Source organism: Cyprinodon variegatus, unplaced genomic scaffold (assembly GCF_000732505.1).
Source record: "Cyprinodon variegatus isolate N-32 unplaced genomic scaffold, C_variegatus-1.0 Scaffold416, whole genome shotgun sequence".
In the NCBI taxonomy this organism is placed as follows: domain Eukaryota; kingdom Metazoa; phylum Chordata; class Actinopteri; order Cyprinodontiformes; family Cyprinodontidae; genus Cyprinodon; species Cyprinodon variegatus.
The window spans coordinates 596641-615425 of record NW_015150869.1 but is presented as its reverse complement, the minus strand read 5'-3'; the positions used below and the strand labels follow the sequence as shown (position 1 = coordinate 615425).

General features: G+C 39.8%; 1 protein-coding gene across 1 annotated transcript in view; it reads right to left on the bottom strand.

Moving 5' to 3' along the window:
• Positions 1-4743: 4743 nt before the first annotated feature.
• Positions 4744-18785, bottom strand: part of naa15 (N(alpha)-acetyltransferase 15, NatA auxiliary subunit) — a 19180-nt gene continuing 5138 nt past the window's right edge. Inside the window, exons 2-20 of the mRNA XM_015388212.1 lie at positions 14111-14195; positions 13917-14021; positions 12297-12454; positions 11573-11707; positions 11086-11239; positions 9175-9294; positions 8966-9061; positions 8723-8829; positions 8532-8604; positions 8273-8442; positions 8048-8200; positions 7102-7230; positions 6811-7024; positions 6499-6692; positions 6303-6411; positions 6127-6225; positions 5886-6029; positions 5315-5412; positions 4744-5051 (exon numbers count right to left, since the gene is read on the bottom strand). Of these exons, the coding sequence (XP_015243698.1) occupies positions 4854-5051; positions 5315-5412; positions 5886-6029; positions 6127-6225; positions 6303-6411; positions 6499-6692; positions 6811-7024; positions 7102-7230; positions 8048-8200; positions 8273-8442; positions 8532-8604; positions 8723-8829; positions 8966-9061; positions 9175-9294; positions 11086-11239; positions 11573-11707; positions 12297-12454; positions 13917-14021; positions 14111-14195 (2541 nt within the window). The 3' untranslated portion in view covers positions 4744-4853. The remainder of the gene's footprint in view (positions 5052-5314; positions 5413-5885; positions 6030-6126; positions 6226-6302; positions 6412-6498; positions 6693-6810; positions 7025-7101; positions 7231-8047; positions 8201-8272; positions 8443-8531; positions 8605-8722; positions 8830-8965; positions 9062-9174; positions 9295-11085; positions 11240-11572; positions 11708-12296; positions 12455-13916; positions 14022-14110; positions 14196-18785) is intronic.

The following is an 18785-nucleotide window of genomic DNA, read 5'->3' as shown; positions in this document are numbered from 1 at the left end:
AGTATATGGTTTAAATCATGCATAGCACAGAAGGTACCCCTGCTTAAAACAACACATGTCAAGGCCCGTCACAAGTTTGCCAGTGACCATTTGGATGATCCAGAGGAGTCATGGGAAAAAGTCATGTGGTTATAACAGACCAAAATAGAACTTTTTGGTCATAATTCCACTGACGGAGGAAGAAAACTGATGAGTACCATCTCAAGAACACCACTACTGTGAAGCATGGGGGTGGTAGCATCATGCTTTGGGGTGTTTTTCTGCACATGGGACAGGGTGACTGCACTGTATTAAGCAGAGGGTGACCAGGGACATGTATTGGGAGATTTTGGGGAACAACCTCATTCCCTCAGAGCATTGAAGATGGGTGGAGGTTGGGTCTTCCAACATGACAATGATCCAAAGCACACAGCCAGGATAACCAAGGAGTGGCTATGGAAGAAGCATATCAAGGTTCTGGCATGGCCTAGCCAGTCTCCAGACCTAAACCCAATAGTGAATCCATGTTTCTAAGCGACAGCCCAGAAATCAGACTGATATAGAGAAGATCTGTGTGGAGGAGTGGGCCAAAATCACTCCTGCAGTGTGTTCAAACCTGTTAAAAAAAACAAAAAACTACAGGAAACGTTTGAACACCGGAATTGCAAACAAAAGCTACTGTACCAAATATTAACTTTGATTTTCTCATATGTTCACACACATTTATTTGCAGCTGTATCATACAAATAGTTTAAAAAAATCTTATATTGTAATTTCTTGATTTTTTTTTACGTCTCACACAGTAGACATGCAGCTACGATGACAATTTCAGATCCCTCCATGATTTCTAAGTGGGAGAACATGCAAAAAACAGCAGGGTGTTGAAATGCTTATTTTTTATCATTAGTTTGGGGCAAATCAAAGCATGTATTCTCAAAGAAGCTTAAAAGGTCATTTAGATCATCCCATAGATGCAGTCAGTTTCAGACACAAGTGTTGTTCAATTGACTAGGAAAATATAACCTATGTACAGGTTCCAGTAGAATTAGTGGAACAGTAACCTCTTCTCATCCATATTCTGTTATTAGAGGTACAATATTAAAACAAATACCTTAAAGCAATTATTTAAATATATAATTCATTTGTCTACCGTTTAATTTTCTGAATGGTATGTGAAATTATATAATCTAATAAAGCAAGGATAAAGTTTTACTCAATGTAAAATATGCATACCATTTAATGTATCTTAACAACTGAAATATTAATAGTAATTGAACGACAAAATATGAGGGACCAAGAAAGATCTAGGATGAGGTAGTTTATCATTTAGGCTCACAAGTTGACACCTTTTTCTCTACAGAGCATATTTAATACTAAATAGCTCACTAATAGTTCACAATGTTCAATGCAAAAACAAAAAAGGCATTGTTAAATGCTTCATTTAACATTTTAACAGAACATATGCAAAAAGTTTCTTTATAATAAGAATGTAGGGCTGAAAAAATGCAGAAAAAAGCAAATTTATATAAAAAAGAAAGCTTTCAGAAACAAAATATATAGATGTGCTTTTGGGATCTCACCATTTGGCTAAGAGATATTTTTAAGTTAACTTTAAGTCAGTTACTGTTATTGCCTGATTTTCATATAACTTGTTCATTAGAATTAGAAAAGTAAAACCAGATACATTTTATTCTAATATAGACTTCATTATTTCCTTTAGCCAAATTGTTTTTCCCCCATCAATCCTAAACTCTGTGGTTTTAAACCTTTAAAAACATTCCTCAAACATCACAACCAGAAAAGTTGTTGTAAACCTTTGATGCGTGATAAACAACTTACAGCAAAGCATTTTTATTGCAGCAGCAAAATGTAGTACTTTGAATATTTTGTTCTTTTCAAAGTTTTACAGATGTTTTCTGCATTCTTCCCAATATGTTCCAGTACACCATTTCTTTCTTTGCTCTTTAAAGATTAGTCAGGAGGTGAATTGTGTCGACTTCTTTAACAGGTAGCAGGACATTAAAACCTGCAGCTCCATATAAATTACACAGAATAAACCTTTCTCATTCAGTGAGCATCTATAATCTCACTGAGTTAATCTGTGAAATGGAAGATGAAGGATGCCACGCTCCGATAATAAGGATGAGACTGTTAGTACCTCAGTGAAGGCTGAATATTAAACTCTATATTCCACCTAAATGCTAAGAAATTGCAAGTAAATCATAATTTTTTCTACATGAGTGACATGTTTGTACAATTTAAAATGAGGATTATTTCATGCTTAGTTACAAGGGCTGTTGTGGCATGAGGGGCTCCACTGGGTAAATAGCGCCACCATCTGTTAGGACCAAGGGAAAATAAATCCCTGTATGAATCTGCTAAGAACAAGTAGAAACAGACATGAGGAAAATGATTGGAGCATCCTTTTTTCTTCTATTTAATATTAACATTTTATCCTTTTTTTTATGGTTCAGCAAATAGCAACTCCTGTATCATGCAAGTTAGAATATGGAATATATATATAATCCATATCCCAACTTTCCTTTATAATGTGTATATAGCTTTAATGTTGATTTTATAGCCTCTAACAATTTATAGCCTCACAACTAATTGTTTATACCATTTATAGTCCATACATGGTCTCTGTACACATGTAAATAAATCTTTATATCCTGTATAGCACTTCTGGATAAATGCACTAAACTATATTTTGTTGGTTTGTATTCGTGACAGTGTAATGACAAATTTAAACTCTCTTCTAAAACAGAAAATCAAAACACTTAAAAGTTGTTTGGAGCAGTACTATACCACAGCTTTTAACGGTAGAATGTTGGCAGCTTTGGTTACTATCATTGAGAACACTAAAATGATGGTATGTTATTAGCTTAATTTAAATTCTAAAATTATAGAGATATTTATAAGTCTGAATATTTTCCCTGTGAACCGTCTTAGTAACATGCATGTGCTGATCTAAAAAAAAAAAGAAATTGTAAAAAAAAGTTAGCTACTTTTTTTCATATACTTTTCTAAACCAATGTACCATTAAAAATTAGATTTCCATGACCTGTGTACAAGCTGAGATATTCAGCATTACTTCTCCATCCTGGTAATAAATGTTATGTATAAACATACGGATAACCCGTGTAGCAATCTTCTCCTCCTCCTTTGCAGCTGTTGGTCTCCAACTCACCGTACGCCTGCATTAAAATCTCTGGCTCCCGTTGTGTGAAATGAGCAGACTTCCTCTTGCTTGTTGTCAGGACAACTTCTCAAATAGGGGCTCTTAGGGTTTCCAACCTTAGACTAGATCAATCCATGTTGACTCTGCTTCATTAAAGAGACACCCAGAAATTGGGTGCTTCAATAACTATTCAAATTATTTACGCATATAATTTGGTCTGTGGAAAATGAGGGAATATTTAGTAAAACAGGCCAGAAATCAGCCAAATGAACTATTTTGTTACAATTTATATTCAAGCTGAATCTGCCTGCTTACGTCCAACACTCAGTCTAAATGTTAAAATCTACCCAGAGGAGCTGACTTTTTGCCATAAACAGAGGGGACTGAGAAACATACACAAAAAGTCTATTTTTTTTGTTTCTTTTTTTAATACAAAAATCCAGAGATATCATACATCACCACCTCAGATTTCATCTTTCACATTAGAACCCAAATGAGAGGAAAAAGGGGAAGAAAACAAGTTCCTGAAGCTGTCGGGAACAGAGGAGGTAAAATCCTGTCATGATGTTCACACTTTCTTGCTCAGTGACGTCTGACCGTTCCAAGGATCACCTGAACCACAAGCTCCCTCTGAAGGACATGTTAAAATGCTCATTTCATTTTCAACAGAGAGCCAACATGCAGATAAAACCATTTCTAAGTGTAACAACAACTACTCACGGGCCTCTTCCTGTAGGATCAGTGTAAACAGCCCTGCAAAGCGTTCACTGTTACACTGGTCCCGTATAAACAGGGAGGCGACTATGGTATTGCTTCGGTTTTACCCATCTCTGTGATAGCCATGTAGAAAACACAACAACACAGTAGCAGTGTATTGGAAACAGAGCGCAACACAATCTTTACAGTTTTTATTCTGTGCTACAAGGTGCTCCAGAAGAACAGACAGGGTTACATGTTCCCAGGTTGAATCCGGAGCGGGTGAAGGAAGCACATTCTGATGGAAAGCCGTCTTACACGTTGCTGTGTCTCCGCGGGGATTGGGCCTTTCTCCCGTTCTCCACAGACACTGAAGTGAGTTTTACAGCAGATACAGATACGCCTGAAGCAGCTGATGTCCTCAGTGAATGATTTCTATTCAGCTGGTTACAGACCAGAGATCAAATCTGCTCAGTCCCACATCATAGAGTGACAGCCGTGTCCCGTTTCCATATAAATTAAGATATTCTTTTTAAAATAATGGGAACAGATTATGCTATAATTGTGTGTTGGAGTCCAACTCGAGCGGCTTTATTCAACATCTTGGCCAAAACCAGCAATCTGTGTCTTTGTATCACAGTTTCTATATCTGTTTTGCAATGACTTATTTTCAAGTTAAACTTGGTAGCAGGCTGTTAAAAAAGTAAAATGTTTGCTCCGTCATCTTCCTCTTTCCCCTCCCCTCTTAACCAACGAATATGTACGCACGCGTTCAAAACACACACACAGTCCTGAAGTTCACCCACGCAGGAGAGAGCCAAGCCATGCCAGGTCAGACCAAATTAAGCTGAGCCATATGATCAAACACCCCTATTTGCTTTCTTTGTCTGGCTCTTAAAAAAAAAAAAAAAAAAAAAGAATTTATGGCTACCCGGCGTACCACAAGGCTCTGTGCTCGGCCCAATTCCTTTTCTCATCCGCAGCTCTTCTGCAGCACTCAGATCTCATTTCCAAGCTCCTCGGTTTCTGTGGAGACGTCTCCGTTGGCGATCTTGGTGTTCTCCTCATAGCCGGGGGGCATGAAAGCTAACGTGTACGGATAAAGCTTGTGACACTCGACGCGGTATGACTCCGCGTGCTCCTTAGAGTCTCCCAGCGAGCCGCTCCGAAGACACTCCAGGACTTCTGTGCAGGTCTGAGTTTCATAGGAAGAGGAGACAGGACTGGAATTAACAAATACATTCACCCATGATTCAAAATCCAACGTTTATGAGTAAAGGCTCTTCCATTTTTTTATAAATGATTTAAGGAATAAAACATTTTGTATGCAAAACAGTAACAGTTCATCTTTGAACCTTTAATGAAAATACTTAAAAAAGCAGGCATTATGGTGCAACGCTGGATAAAACAATGTTGCTACTTACTTACATTATTAATTTGAAGGTACTGGATTCATACCTGAATAGTTCTGTTGTTCAGAGACTCATCCAGTGATGTGGCCAGTTCTGCTGCTTTAGCTTCCGTTGACGAGTCCAGATACGCCATCATCTTAGCAGCTGCAGGACGAATAGAGTGTGAAGCAATGCAATATCGTGTTTGTAAGGGTAAAACAATCATTTCTTCTGCACCGTGCCTAAGTTCATCAAAGCTCAGGTGTTTCAAACTTTCTAGAGTTGCTTTAGTAGAAAATAACTCACATTAAATAAGCAAAGTTTTCAATCTGTGATGGACTTTTAGAAAAATCCTAGTAAATTAGCATATGTATCCCATAGTAATGATAATGTGTAGCCTTATTATACCTGGGTTAAAAGTAGTAAAAATTATACATAATTAATTAATATCACAGATCTTTGATGCTAAATGATTTATTATATCTGTATATTGGCCGATCAAAGACCCCAAAGTGTGTGAGTAGTTAACCAGGTCTTACCGACTAGAAACACTACCAGAACTTTTTTTTTATTCAACTCCAGTACTTTGAGCACATATTCTAAAGAATATAACATGACAGGGAGCAGAAGAGGCTCACCAGCCAGGCGGTGTGGTATGGAGTTGGAGTGCTTGCTGAGGTAGGCCTGGTTGAAGCTCTTGGGGTTGCTGTCTCCAAACAGCCGTGTGATCTCCTGCTTCAGCACTGTCCTGACCACCTCCGGCAGCTCCTTGCTCTCCGACACTTAACAGATAAAGACAAGTTAAGGATGGGTTAGAGACTTTAACAAAGGAGAGGAGAGGCTGATTACATGAGATCATCATCAGGAACGGGGCCTTACCTCCTTTGAAGAAGCGCACCAGACACTGGTGAAGCCAAGGGTGGTCTGGATCAATGGCCAGGGCTCTCTTCACCGACTGGAGCATCAACAGGTATTTATCTGTGAGGAAAAAACAGATTAGGAACAAATAAAAAGAATAAAAAGGAAAGGTGGAGTTTCCTCCTTTAGGAACCAACCTTTCCTGAAGTAAATCTCAAAGGCCAACAGGTGCGTCTCAATTTTGTCTTTAACCAGGTGCTTCAGAGGCGTTAGGAACTTCACCGCTTCCTCCAGCGGACTTTCAACCTGTAACGGGACACATAGACAACCAGGAATCCCAATGACATCAGATGAATCGGCTTTAGATCATCTGCTCCCTTCCTGATCTCTAACCTTGACCAGTTTCTCAGGAATGAGCTCCTCCTTAGGCCCTCCGATTTCCTCATCATCATCTTCCTTCTTCTTTTTCTGGTTCTTTAGCTGCTTCTCCTTCTCTGCATTCTTCTTCTCTTCCTCCAGCTGGGCCTTCTTCAGAGCTCTTCTCTGTTTGTTCCTAAGCTTCTTCAGTTCTTTGTCCGACAGGTTGGCTGAAAAATAAAGAGGAGTCGACACTGAATCAAAAGTAGTTTATAGAGGACGTCACTTCAAAAGAGAACTGGCCAGTAGGTGGGAAAAGGAAAACTTTAACTATTTCCTCTGACTGACCAGTGTCTGCCTGCAGCTCTTTGCTGTCATCAGTCAGGGGATTGTCATGGAGGCTGAGGTAAATCTGGATCGCTGTGGTAGCAGCCTTGTAATAGAAAGGATGCATCCGGAGAACATCCTCCAGCTTTAGGAGGTCCACGTAGGAGCGTAGCGTCATTTTCCTCATGCAGTAGGTGTGAAAGTCGAACTGGTCATCCGTGATCTCCACAAAATGCTGAGCAGAGCAATGAAACAAACAGTTTTAGCCCAAACAGAGGGACGGTGCTTGATGCAGAAGTAGCGAAGACGCACCCTCTCTATCTCGTGACACTTCTTCAGCGCTTCTCCAAACTTGTTCATGCCCTTGTAGGCGAGCGCACATTCAGTCTGGAACCACATGCACTGCATCTCGTTCAGGTTCTCCACCGCTGACGCCCCCTCCTGGGAAATCAGAAGCACAGGCCGGAGCGAATGTCACAACAGGGTTACTCCAGGAAACACTGGATATTACTCCTAATGAAAACAATCGTCTATACCTGCCTTCCCACCGATCAGTGCTCATAGTCAGAGCATCCAAAGTAAAGCTGCTACATACAGGCTGGCTATAAAGTTAGCATGATGCTATCATATAAAACTTCAAATTCAGAAAATATGCTATTTGCTCATTTTTGTTCTGCAAAAAAATTTTCAGAAAGCACAGAATCAGAAACGGGAATTCTTACATTTAGCTCGTTAGCTTGTATTTGAAATACATTTTTTTTTTTTTTTTTGAGTGCCACTTTTCAGGGAATTACTTAACAGCTGTGGCAATATTTTTATGGAAGTATTGTTGCAGTTAGTCGTTTAAAGATAGAGAGACATTTTCTACTACCTTTAGCCATCTAGACTTTAGAAGAATTAACCCTTTTGATTCAAGATTAGATCAGCATAGTTTAAATTTGTAGATAAACATTTGATCCTTGACTAGGATGGTTCAGGCAGGCCTCAGCTCAGGGGAGGCACAGAACATGTGTGCTTCAGCAGCGCTGCCGTGTGAACATCTACTCTCATAATTTGTGTAGAAACTAAATCAACATTAAAAATGTCTATGACCAATTAAAGCTCTAAGTATTCATAATAGCAGATAATCATAAATACGGTAGCTGTCAATATAGCAAAGAGAAGGAAAAACAAACACATGACTGATCTGCTGAATTAAACGTCACTTAAACAGGCTAGTCTTGTTGTTCTGAAACTTCTTCGCCAAGGTGCAGCTCACCCGTGTGAACTTGGAGCACATTTCCTCCGCCTCTTTGATCATGCCAGCCTTCAGCATGTACTTGGCACACTTGGAGTTGATGAATCTGTCAGCGGTGTCCAGAGCCTGGGCCTCGTCCATCCACTGAGCGGCCTCTCTGATGTTCCCAGCATGCTGCATGATGGAACAGGAGCGTCAGTCAAGCCAAAGCCCTCCTCCCAGATGTGCGGTGGGGAGTTTTCGTACCTTGTAAATCTTGGCTTTGATGAGGAAGAGTTCGATGAGTGTGGGCGTGCTCTCGATGGCTGTGTTAATATGTTCTAGAGCGAGGGTCTGCTGGCCAATCATGTCATAGTGTTGAGCCAGGAAGTACTGCACCCAGAGTAATGTGGTTGGAGGTTCCTCCTTCCCATCATCTGAAGCAGTGAAAGCATAGTTTATTATTGAGATACTTCTCATTTGAGGAATAAAATGTATAAACTGGTCATCCATCCATCCAACTCACCGTTCTGGCTAAACATTCGACAGCTTTTCAATGATGTTTCATAGCTGACCACCAATTCCTCTATAATTGCCACCTGGGAAGAGAAAAGACAAAGTAGAAGATGTCACCTGCATCACATTTCTTTCAATCTATAAAATCTTCCACTTTCCCCATTTACTCCCCAGAAATGTCCGTTGCTGCAGAGATCTCACCTTTTCTTTGTCGCTGTACAATGATTTGAGCGTGGTGAAGACAGGCGGACAGCCTTTACTAAAGTTCATCCTCAGATATCTATCCAGGCACTCCCTGAACTTCTCACCTGCACAAATATTTAAAAAAACCTTTAAATGCTTCTCCTGTCAAAATTTAGAAACCACTACATCTAGAAAAGGAGATCCCTAAAAAGAGAGATGGATCCCAATTTCCATTTAGATTGGATGCATTATAAAATCTACCAGAGAGAAAGTTGAGTGGCAGCCTCCGAGGAACCAGCCCCTTAGGAAACTTCTCCCAGGTTTCTTCATAGATCTTCAGTTTCTCCTCAACGCTGCCTGATAAGAGAAACAAAATGTGGTTGTCTGTCATAGAACCACTTTGGTGAACTTTATGATATCCAAGCCAGAGATGATGGGGGATCTCTATGGATGAGAGTCAGGATTCCTACTTGGCTTTAGGGCTTTCTCCAAACCATGGTAATACGACCAGTTCTCCGGGTTCCTCTCCTGCAGACGCCTGTAGACCTCAGTAGCTTCATCCAGACGCTCCAACTTCAACAGCAACTCTCCTGCAAGAACACCACTGTTAAGCTCCCACACAAACGCTGCAAGGGAGAATGATTCTGACATCTTACAGATCTGTAAGGATGTTAGAGAGAAAATTAAACAGACAAAAGCACATTATAGTACAGAGTAAATATTTACAAATACCAGATAATTAAGCATTAGATTTAATCAAACATCCATGTCAACTGAAGGTGTCCCTGGACAGGACATTAGGGGTGACTAACTCTGGTACTACAGAGCCTGTGTCCTGTTCATTTATGTGTTCCACTGCCGCAGTTTCAGCCCCGGCTACAGGTTCCTAAGACTGGAAAACGTCATGCCTGGATTAGAGCGGTTTGTATTAAACACCCAGGCCATCCAAAGCAGATTTGGAAAAATTTACACCAAAACTGAGAGCTGATAATGTCAGCCCCATGTCTACCTTCCAAGGATTCATACAGGTCAACCTGTTGATGTCAGAGAGCTTCTATCCAGATGATTACAGACAGATACGGGGACAGTTTTAAAGCCATGCTCTATAGCTGTGTTAAAGGAAAGTTATCGATTTATGAATCATCTTAAATTGATTGATCTTATTATCAACTAATAACAATTAACAATTAATGAATTGAATTGATAAGCAGCCATATTGTTAAAATGTTAATTTTCTCTTTTATCAAGAGGATCTTTACATAATATAATTTATTATATTTTATCATTTAAAAAATAAATAAATTATGTTAGAACAGTAAATTTACATTCTTATGTTTATATTACTGTTTTTATGTATAATTTTTTACTATTTCTCAAGGCGACACTTTTAAAAAGATTCAATTGTCCAGAGAGCTTTTCCAAACGAAATCTCTTTTTCTTTTACACTTGTGTAAACAAAATTACAAATAATCTGTCTACGTCCAAGTCTAACTATAATAAAAGTGTATTATATTTTCCCGATATAATGACAGCTGTGTTACAAAAATAAATACAGTTTTTACTGAAAATATCTTTAAAAGTGCTTTTTTATTTAATTCCTTTATGACTAAAACATCATTTGATGAGCAAAGTGACACCTCTGTAGCACAGCACCGATGCATCTACAAGTATGCATCCTATTTTTCTGAATGTACTTTGGATCAATGTTCAGCGAACGTGAAGCCAACAAATCCATGTTAAATGAGTCCAATCCAGCAATCAAAGTGTTATTTTCAAGATGGATTTTGTAGATATTCAGAAGCAACAGTCATCCAGTTGGATGTTGGTCAAACAATTGGTATCAGAGTGGAAAAAGAAATGGTCACGATTTTTAAGGCATACAAACTGACGTTACAGTCTATGGGATATGTGGGGCATGAGAACAGGTGCGGGTCTTAAAGCAGGATTTTAATCTGATACCTTGATTCAATGAGGAGTTATTTAACAGATTACAAAAATTGTCTGTTCCTAGCTCTATATACTAGACTTAATTTCAAATTTCCTGCTAGAAATTAGAGATAGCTGCAGCTTTAATTAAATGTAAAAGAAAATGGCTTGCTATATATGTTTGCAAATTCTGTTGAGTTTATGAAGGAAAAACTAGCAGCTGTTGGTCAGCTATTAAAGGTGCAGTGTGAACAGGAAGAAATACAACTAACTTGATATTCTTTTGTTATTTAAACAAACAAATACATCCCCAAAGCATGATGCCACCACCACCATGACACACCATGGAGTATATCTGTTCCATGTCTCAACTTAGACACACATGTCTGCTGCAGACTAAAGGTATGATTACTGGCAGCTAGTGGTCAAGTTGGAGGAGAGTTAAAGCGACTCACCTCGCGTCTCCTCCACTGCAAGTTTATCGCAGATCTGCTTCTCATAGTTGGACAGATGATCCAGGGCCTCTTTGTACAGACCTGCTTCCCTCAAAACCTGGTTCTGGTACAGCAGCAACTCGCTATACTCATAGTCCACTTTGTCTGGAGAAGTCTGGACAGAAACATGCAGGAAATACACCTATATGACCCACTGATACAAATGAAAACAAAAAAACCTGCTGGCAGCTTTCCAACCGCTCAGGAAACACTGAATTAAGCCCCGTTTATGACTGCAGCTGCTGGTTGTGCTCCACTGAGGGCATAAAAGCAGGAAGCAGACTAATCTTATCACCTCTCCACAGTTGAGCACTGAATTCAGCGGTAAACTGGTAGCTAAAGAGAAACAACTGGTATGTAAATCAACGTTGAACCCTTTACTGATCATAGAGCAGCAGCTCCTGGTTCTGATATTGCCTCCATTCCAAAAGCTTTTATTGTATCTAACCTGCTGTGTTTTTCTGAACTCTTCGATGATTTTTGCAGCCATTTCATAATCTTCCAGAAGGTGATAGGCGATGGCATAACCAATCCATGAGGCCCTCTGGGCCGGGCGCAGCTGCAGGAGCTGGTACCTCGTCTCCTATGGAAACAAAACAAGATATTGGTTTGTGCTTCAAACGATGTGTGGGATCTCAGTTTGGAGGTCTGAAGTATACAGTTGTTTGATGTGTGGTGGAGGAGAAGAGCAGGGACAAAGAAAAGGCTGAAGGCCACGGTGTAGACAGCAGGTTGTCTTTGCTGGGTAATGATATCGGGATATTGGTAGCTGGCTCAGTCAGAGCTAACAAATGCTTTCTGTGACCCTTACTCCGAATTTTAACTGTTTCACTCACATTTTTTTTTATTCTTTTAACTCAACCTTTATCTCAGCATTTCATTTTCCTGCTAGATGTTCATCCCAGGAGAGTTAATGTGACAACAGCTCTGATACTCGTCTGCTTCCCTCCACAGATCAGGGCCTGAGGCAGGGGGTGGGGGCTAACCAAACTGTGTGTACTCCCAAATGTTGTTTCCTCACTAACAATGGAGATCTTTTTCTTTTTTTTTTTTCCATCTTTCCCCTAGCAAAAGGTCTAACTTTTTTTTTCCACCACAGGCTGCAGGACTTCAGAGGATTTCCTGTGGCCTCAAGCTTTAAATCACCAAGAAACAAGTGACTGGAGCCTCACCCTGTATCCCTCAAGGTCTCTCATCTGGATCTGCAGCAGCGACAGGTCTCGAAGGATCTGCAGGTTGTCCTTATCCCACTTTAAAGCATTGCGGTAACACTTGATGGCCTCGTCGTACTTCTTGTCCGAGCGCTGCAGTAAGCCGTAAACGTGCCAGCCTGGGATGCAGGGGAGTGTTAAGGAAAGAGTACACACTGTCCATCCAAACTATGCGAGACCACTGAACAAATGGTCAGGATAATGGGTCAATAGAGGCCTGTCAAAGCAAAGCATTTTAATCACCACCGTAGCAGCACCGTTTTGGGCTCCGATCACTAAACTTTTACAAAAGAAACGAATAAAGGTGGCAGAAAATAAACAAAGGAAGATTTAGCTTTACTTTAGCATACTTTATAACTTCATGAGTTTTCCAGACTACAGGCAGTTCTAGGATCACTCATCTCACATCATACAAATGTGTCCTTCTGACTTCTTTAACATTAACATTTATATCCAACAACTTTGGCGAATTACATGTATATAGTAGGTTGGATTAAACCATTTTATACTTTAAAGGTGCTGTAAGACATCTTGGAAAAACAGTTCCAGCAAACAAAATTTTTGAAAACACACAACCATGCCTCTCCCTTCAGATCACCCCTCGAAACCACGCCTTCAAAACAGAAGAACGTGCATGCTGTCTGTCAAGGTGATCGGATGTTTCCCAAATCGAGAAGGAAACAAGCCAAGAGCACTCGTGACACAAGCTAACAGCAACATAACCGTGGTTAGCTTTCAGCCATGACGTCCTCTTCTGCGTCTGCGGTAAGATTGTTCAACATCTCAGTGAACGTAAGCAGGCAGTGACGGTTGTAACTTCAAGTAATATTTCAGACTGATCTGAATAACTCGCAGACCGACCATGGCTTAGAACTAGGTAACATGACGGCACTGGTCCTCGCGCCAGCACGAGCATTGGGAGGTCGATTTGTTCATGTGTCAGGTTACGCGCACAGGGGGGAGGGAGAAGCAGACGACCCTGATTGATGTGTCAGGAACAATTAGTGGTCCACGGATCGTGTTTTGAGATGGGTGTACGTTACTCATTGATTTCACACTGCAGACCTTCTGTTTAAATCGCTTGATACGCAGCTGTGGGGAGATCTTAAAAGCCACATGGCAAAAAATGTGAGAGAAAAGATCTCCTACGGCACCTTTAAAACAAAACCCCGCTGGAGTGATAGAGAAAGGTGGAGAAATTCCATTAAATCACCACAAAATCTCTGAAACAGATTAGTGAATAAAGGGAATTGTTGATCAGCTTCTTCTTTTTGAAAGTTCTTATGTGATTCATAATCAGACAGCCCTTTTGCTACACATTCAGCTTCTTACTCCAGATAAGGGCAAAGTAAAGCTACAGAGATATCGCTATGTCACTGAGCTAGACGTTATCAGCAGGAAGAGTTCACAGATTTCATTCCTCAGAGAGGAAGAAGCGGCAGAAACCGAGCTGTATCGATGGAATGTGCTGCAAAACGATCTCTTCAACCAAACGGCAGCCTGTCCAGGTTCCGTTATGCAACACGCCCTTTCAGTGTAAAGATAGAACATGTCTCCACGGCATGCCGTGAGTAAGGATACAGACGTGGCTTTTGAGGTCGTTGCGGAGGCCTCTTCTCACCAGTTCGTAGGCCTCTTCCTTCTTTCCCAGACAGTTCAGGGTCAAACCTTTCATGGCCAATGTCTCTGTGGCGAGAAAACCCCATAGAGCAAACCATGAGGATAACGGTGACAGAGAGGGAAGACTCATTGACCAGTCAATATTATTCTCTTACCTCCATGTTCTGCAAATTTGGGGTTGGACAGGATCTGTTTGCAGAACTTGAGCCCATTTCTGTATTGTTTGTGCTCGTAACATCGCTGTGAAGAAAAAAGGACACATTAGGGGACAGAAACCACACAGATATCTAGATTAAAATGATACTCATACATAAGCCTCTATGGAGGTAAAAGCAAGTTTACTTCCAAAGAAATCGACTAGAGAGAAAGGAGTAACAGTATTTTTATCATCTTCAAATTTCAACAAACCACAACAGACTCCAAGTCAGTTGGTACCTTACAGTTAATATTAGGGGATGTGGAAGACATTGCATTTCCAATATTATATGGCTATACAATGATTGCAGTTTTGGCAAAAAAGGTTTTGATTATCTGTAGCTAAAACAATCTTTCAGCTTCGAAAAAAAAACCCCACTTAAAATCAGACCAATTTAAGATTGATCACTCAAATAAATGAGTTATCTCAAATAAATCTATAAATGAGACCCATCATTCTTATGGTTAAGGCTTGCAGCTTAGAAAAGTAAAATATAGAGGACATGAAATGGATTTTAAATTCAGAAATCATGAGGACAATATGAAAAAGGGTTTGATGGTTTGTAAACTTGAAAGACAGCAGTCAGTCACTGACTTCTTGTACCAGGAAGATGAGCTGCAACAGCCCACTGCCAGAGTTGAAGGAACAGTAGGAAACAAATGGTTGAAGGATTTGAAGCGTAGATCATTGAACAGACAGGAAGAAATTAAAAGGATGTAGTCAGGAGACAGGAGGTTCAACTGTTATCCTCAGTGACCTGGCTCTGAATCAAATCATGGGACGTTCTCAGCCGCCATCAAGAGCTGCAGATGTCTGTATCGCCAATATATAGGACAGCTGGTCCTAAGGATGGGAGTTGGAGACAACCATCCTAGACAAGACATCAGACCCAACAACATGGACAAACAAAACATTTCCTTCAAACTTCAGCAGTGCCACAAGAAGAACGCCTCCACACCGCAGTGGATTGGTGTAGCAATTCATGCAAAAGGAGCTCCAACCAAGTATTGAATGGATATTATAGGTCCCTGTAAAACTCATTTTCAGTAGGCACTCATTTCTGATTTAAAAAGCTATTAATATTTCAGTTTTCTGAGCAACTGAATATACCTTTTATTAGCTGCAAGCCATAACTATTCAAATAATCAAAGACTTTTTTTTACTGAAAGGCAGCGGCTTTATTTAGAGACACAGTTGCACAAACGCTACATCACCACTTTTGTTAAGCCGATTAGCGGCTGTCAGGGGAGACAACGTGATTTTACCACGAGAGGAAGAGCTAAGCTGGCAGATGGCATTTCGTTGCCCCACAAATGACTAAAACAACCCAAAAAAGGAGCACGTCCACTTTATATATCAGCACCACAGTTGGCAGGGATATTAGGTTGTTGATTAAATGTGCTGCTGACCATTACAAAAAGGACAATGTCTGATTTGACAGTTTTGGGCTTTAATGTGATTCTTTCTACCTTCTGTCTGAACAATGTGACATAACTTGTTTGTCTGGACTAATAACCATTTTCCGAACACACACCAAGCTTGTCCTTCATGCCTGAAAAGCCAATTCATCATATTAAATGAATAGCTGCTGGACAGCACCTAACTTATTACCTTTACTGTACTAAATGCAGTTTGTACAACGTTATAATTAGGAAAATAAAGACAATTCAATGTAAACACAGAGTTTATTCTGACGGTGGAAGTGTTCATAAAGAAAACCCACTTTAACTGTCTTCGAAGTTTGGAATCCTGCAGAACTGGTCAAATTTGACATTAGAAAGGTTAACCTTAAGAAACCCGATTAAGAAAACATTGCTGATGATGAATTTTGAGGACAAATTTTAAACTTTAATACCAGCAGCTGTCCGCTCTCTGCATGGTCTTTACAGAAATAACTTGACTCCATGATTTAGAGAAAAATCAGCGGGAGCATGTGCTTCGCGGCTGCAGGTCTTGCTGTGTGTGTTGAAACTTTTCAAAGTTCGTTCTTAGTAATGACTACGTTCTGTTTGAAAGGAAGAGTACGGGAGAAAAAAAAAGCCACCACTTACAAGCTTTCAGGTTACTGAACATTCATTTCTAAGCTGTAGAAACACTAAAAACGGTGCATTTAAACCAATAGCCAGATTCAGACAATTATTTGAGAGATCAGACTCCTTTTTAACAATCAGATAATCTGGAAACAAGTCAATATCTGATGTCTGAGTATTTGCAAAGTTTTAACCTTTACAGATTTACAGGCTTCAGAAAATATAATGAAAGACAGACAAGAACAGCATTTAAAACATTTCATCATCTTTCCACCCCGAGTGGTCTCATCTAAATTATATTAAGGAGCAAATGTGGCAACAAAACTAAACTAAACACATTTAGTTTTGAAAAAGTTTTGAAAAAACAAAACATGAAGATGTGATTCATGGCTGCTCCTTTCAGGGGAGCACAGACTTGCCGGAGTTTTAATCCCTGCTAATGCAGGGATTCAAACCCAGCAACTCTGTATCAACATGAAAACTTTGCTTCACTACAGAGGGATTAAACAGGATGATGGAATTTACATTTCACACCAACCAAATGCTGGAAACATTTCTTCTTGGTTGACTTTTCTGCACTCCCCTGAGCCTACCTGTTATCTTTTCAAAGTCCCCCTCTAACTCACCCTCTTACAATATTGATAACATTCAGGCATCCCATGTAGATAATAGCTTTCCTTCTATAGATTCTTACATTTCTATATGTCAACACCTCATTGGTTCCGAAAATAAGTAAACAATTATTCCTTTACTTAGAAACAGCCTCCCCAGAATGTGCCGTTATCAGCGAAACCTGTGGATCTTGCTTGTGGTCCATCTAAATATTTCCTACATATGTAGATCCAAACCATTACCAACTTCTTCCGGAGCCATAAATGAAATGCATAAAAAAATAACTGATATGTTTTGAGTCAAACACGGATTTTGGAAACAAAGGCAGGTGGACAGAGGCCACCCAGCTAGTATCAATGTTTACGAATTCTCGTGTGCTCAGACTTCTTCTACAAATATCCTGTGGAGAAGTCAAGGTTGATAGTATCCAGTATCTTGCAAAACAATAAAATCATTGTATTTCTTTCTATTAAAAGAAATACAATACTTATCTGAACATGTGTCAAGGTTTAGTAAAATCCTACCCATGAGAGCAACATTTGTGCCTCCTAACAGCCCGTGTTTCTCAGCAGAATATTTCATGAGCATTGTGGGTGGGCTGTAGCGTGTTCACCTGCCTCAGTGAGCCGATGACCGTCTTAAAGGTGCAGGGTTAATGATTTCAGTGCTTTCCTCATGTATACATGCAAATAAGGAGGTCAATTATTAAAAAACAATTTCTGTAGCCGTTACGCTCAAAAGTTAAGATATCAGCATAATTCCATTGTAATTCTAAAAGTTTTTGCATAAGCAGCGTCTGTGCTGTAATATGCTGGGGAGGAAGCCCAGATGTCAGTTAAAGGGCCAGATGTCAGTTAAAGGCACATTACGCTCATTATTAATTAGCCTAATTTTCAGCATAAATTACTTTTTTTTTTTTGAGTAACGCTTCGTTACACTGAAATAGGCTGGCAAGAACCCTGCAGTCAATGATTTAGTTGATATTCTGCCAACATATGACAGATAAACAGCTTGCAATTTGCTTAGATTTGTCCTGGTTTTATCGATGGTCATAATTTATCCAAATTCTAAACCTGACCAGTGGTTCCAAACCCTGTTCCTCTGGGACCTCTGTCCTGCATGTTTTAGGTCTTTCCATGTTGCATCACACCAGAAAAGAATGGATGATCAACAGGCTTCTGCAGCCCTTGATTGAAGAGGAGGAGCCCTAATTTGATTCAGGTGTGCTGAAACAGAAACAGCGATGGAGCTAGTCAAGAGGGTCCGAAATTAACCCTTTGACTCACTGGCCAAGATGACTAGGAAATTTATTTTTTTTAAGCAACCAAGCATATTTTTTACCGGCCAGGAAACAACAAATGTTTGCTCTTATATTTCTATGGAACATATTTACTAAAAGTACCAGTAAAAGGTAAAGTAGTTTTATCAAATCAAGTTTTGTTTTAGAATTTCATTCAAAAAAGTGCAAATGCAAAATGCTTTTACTTGATAAAGTGGCTGTAAATAAAACCATTCAAAAAACAAAACTATTTAAATCTTTTATTTGTTTTTTGAGTTTTTACCGCACTAGTGGCTCGTTTTTTTTTTTTAACAGTATGCTGACTGAAAAGGCGGTATGAGAGAGGGGGAGAGACATGCGGCAAAGGACCCCAGGCACTCACTCCCCCTCACTGGTATGTTGTTTTTTTAGAAGGCTTGGTTACTCTAACTATATACCTAGCATTAACTACCTAGCAGCTGAGTTGTTGTTAAATGACGGGATGTTGGGGGAGTGCTCTCTGTACGTGCATCTCTCTATTGATGGGTGAGGAACAGAAAGCAGAGTAACAAAGGTACATAGGGGAGACTTACCAAAATAACAGATGAAAGGACGTCACTGATGTGCAACTATTATCCAAACTAGGGCTGCAACTAAGGATTATTTTGCTAATAGATTAAATTGTCCATTATTTTTTCAATTAATTAATTATCTGATGGCCAAAGATTACTTAA